The sequence below is a fragment of the Aptenodytes forsteri genome, unplaced genomic scaffold, assembly GCF_000699145.1.
Source record: "Aptenodytes forsteri isolate BGI_AS27 unplaced genomic scaffold, ASM69914v1 Scaffold146, whole genome shotgun sequence".
Classification (NCBI taxonomy): domain Eukaryota; kingdom Metazoa; phylum Chordata; class Aves; order Sphenisciformes; family Spheniscidae; genus Aptenodytes; species Aptenodytes forsteri.
In genome coordinates, this window is record NW_008795128.1 from 3,415,209 (window position 1) to 3,417,713 (window position 2,505).

Here is a 2,505-nt window from a genome sequence, read left to right on the forward strand (position 1 = left end):
AGTCCCCATCCCTGGAGGTATTTAAAAGACGTGTAGATGAGGTGCTTAGGGACATGGTTTAGTGGGCATGGTGGTGTTGGGTTGACGGTTGGACTCGATGACCTTAGAGGTCTTTTCCATCCTTAATGATTCTATGATTCTGTAATTCTTGTCTGACAGTCTGCCCAGATTAGACAATGGAAGACAGACATCTCTTCGTCCGTAAGGCTGCCTAAACCGTAGTCAGCCTCCTACAGCACGTGAGCCCTAGGGATTTTCTGCCGCTGTCTTTTACAGATCTTCCTAGGTTGAACTACAATAATGTCTTTGCAACAACACTGTGAACAAAGCTTTCTAATAGTAGGTGAGAAGACAACATGCTGTCTGTGGTTTCCTCAAAGATGTATCTTTTCTTTTTCTATTTGCAGCTGCAATTTTTCTGCAGCTGAAAAGCTATACAGCGAGACTTTCAAAAGCATCTGTGGGAACCAAATCTCCAATATCCACTGAAAGTCAGTGGAAATTCAGTGCCCCAAATCTTCTGAGAGCTTTCTGAAAATCTGCCTCATCTCCTATTTGGTCCCGACTTTCAGAGAATGTTTTTAAAACAACTAAATAGTTCTTGTTTTGTTTTATTTTTTAAAAAGAGGAAAATTGTTAAGAAGATTGATGGGATTTAAAGAAAAACATGATCAGTTGTGTCAACAGCAGCTGACAGGCCTAAGTGGAAGAAGGAAGAGGACCAATTCACATCAGGCCAGAAAGAAGTCTCTAGACAATTTGGTGAAAAGAAAAGGAAAAGGAAAAAGGAAAAAGGAAAAAGGAAAAAGGAAAAAGGAAAAAAAAGGGGAGAGAGACTTTCAGCAGAGCACGAAAGCCAGACTAGGAACCCATGCAGTATCAGTTCTGCTACTGCTTCCACAATCAACAGATTAAACAAAACCCAGCATTTCAGAGTGGATTTTCTTTTCACTGTCAGAAAGCAAAAAATGTGGTCAGAGCTGCAACCGCACCCACAGCCATCAGCACTTGTGAAACTCCCTGAGTCCTGCACCTGTGAGCAGTTCTTACCTCAAAGCGGTACTGCCGAGATGGGACATCAACAGCAGTCAAGTCAGCCAAGGATTTGAACTGGGCATTAGTGTGATCTCGAAGGAAGGTCAGAACTGGAATGATCCCATCTGGATGGATCAAAAGTTCCAGCTCATTGAAACAGGTCACCTGATGAAAACAGTGGAAAGGGAATGAGTACAAACACCAACAGGACTGAACATTACACTGAATCCAGCAGGACACCTAAACAAAGAGCGTATATTGAATAGCAGACACATAATGACATCAGGTAAAGGGGCTTAATAATAGCAGTAACTTTCGTGTATTTCTGACAATCCTACCCCAGAACAACTTCTGAAAACATCTAACAAACAAGTAGTGTGTTCACTGGGTCCCGTCCCCCCCACAAGAACAACTTCTTGAACAGCACCTACCTGTACTTGCTGGATATACTTGGGCAGAATCTCAGCCACGTACTCCCCAAAAGCACACAGCTGCTTCTGTTCTACTTCATTTTTTGGTCTGACAGTAGCTAAAGAGAAAAATTAAGTTCCCAAGATTATGGCAGGGAATACAGAAAGCTACAGAAAGAGTAGTAACTCCCATCCCTGACTTAAAAATCCCTTTAACCAGTCTAGCTGCTGCTCAGTAGCTCTGACAGAAGCCAGGCAGCTTCAGGTTCAGGTAACCTGCAAAGTTTGTTTATGGGAAATCCGAAGCTAAACATAACATATACGTGTAGTAGAATATATAGGATGCTGTAACAGAGACTAGACTATAGCAACATACATGCGTTGTTGTACACAGAACAACATGGAACTAGAGACTTTGATAAGGAAGGAAGTTTGCGTCACTGCTAGGCAGAGATGTTTTTGTGCACTGTAAATACAGCAGGAGGAACAGTCCAACAAGATGACGGAGAAGCAAATAACAAGACGAAAAAGAGAGAGGCAGAGATGACAGAACAATCTGAACTCAGATACTGCTCATGACATTCAGCCTGGGTCTAGAAAGGATCTTTTTTTCTAGACAAAATAATCCTGGTTTTGTTTGATGTGCCAGCATCTAAGCACACCCCTCATAATCAAAACATCCTAGGACCTCACGTTGCCTTTTTTTTTTTTTTTGTTACGATCACAAATACTCCTCAAGATTCAGGGCAATGAGGGGTTATGAAGCTGTTGCCCAGGCACAACTTTGCACAGAACAAGCAGGCAGGCCCACGAGAAAGGATGCAGACGGGAATACAGGGTGAGAACAGTTACCGACAGCCACTTTTCTGCGCAAAATTCAGGTTTATGCGTGACAGGCGTCAACCATTTTCTGATGCACGCACTAAAAAGGTTATATCGCACAGAAACTTCGTAAGGGCAGACAAACGCCCTAATGCCGAGCCGGGAGCTGACAGGGGCACAAGCGCACGCCTCGGTCTCTTCCACCGCACCCCCACCACCACCAAACCAACGGCCCCAG

General features: G+C 43.6%; 1 protein-coding gene across 1 annotated transcript in view; it reads right to left on the reverse strand.

Annotated features, from left to right (window-relative positions):
* Positions 1-2,505, reverse strand: part of NDUFS3 (NADH:ubiquinone oxidoreductase core subunit S3) — an 8,759-nt gene that overhangs the window by 4,968 nt on the left and 1,286 nt on the right. The window contains exons 2-3 of the mRNA XM_009277585.1: positions 1,467-1,564; positions 1,051-1,200 (exon numbers count right to left, since the gene is read on the reverse strand). Coding sequence (XP_009275860.1) covers positions 1,051-1,200; positions 1,467-1,564 — 248 coding nt within the window. The remainder of the gene's footprint in view (positions 1-1,050; positions 1,201-1,466; positions 1,565-2,505) is intronic.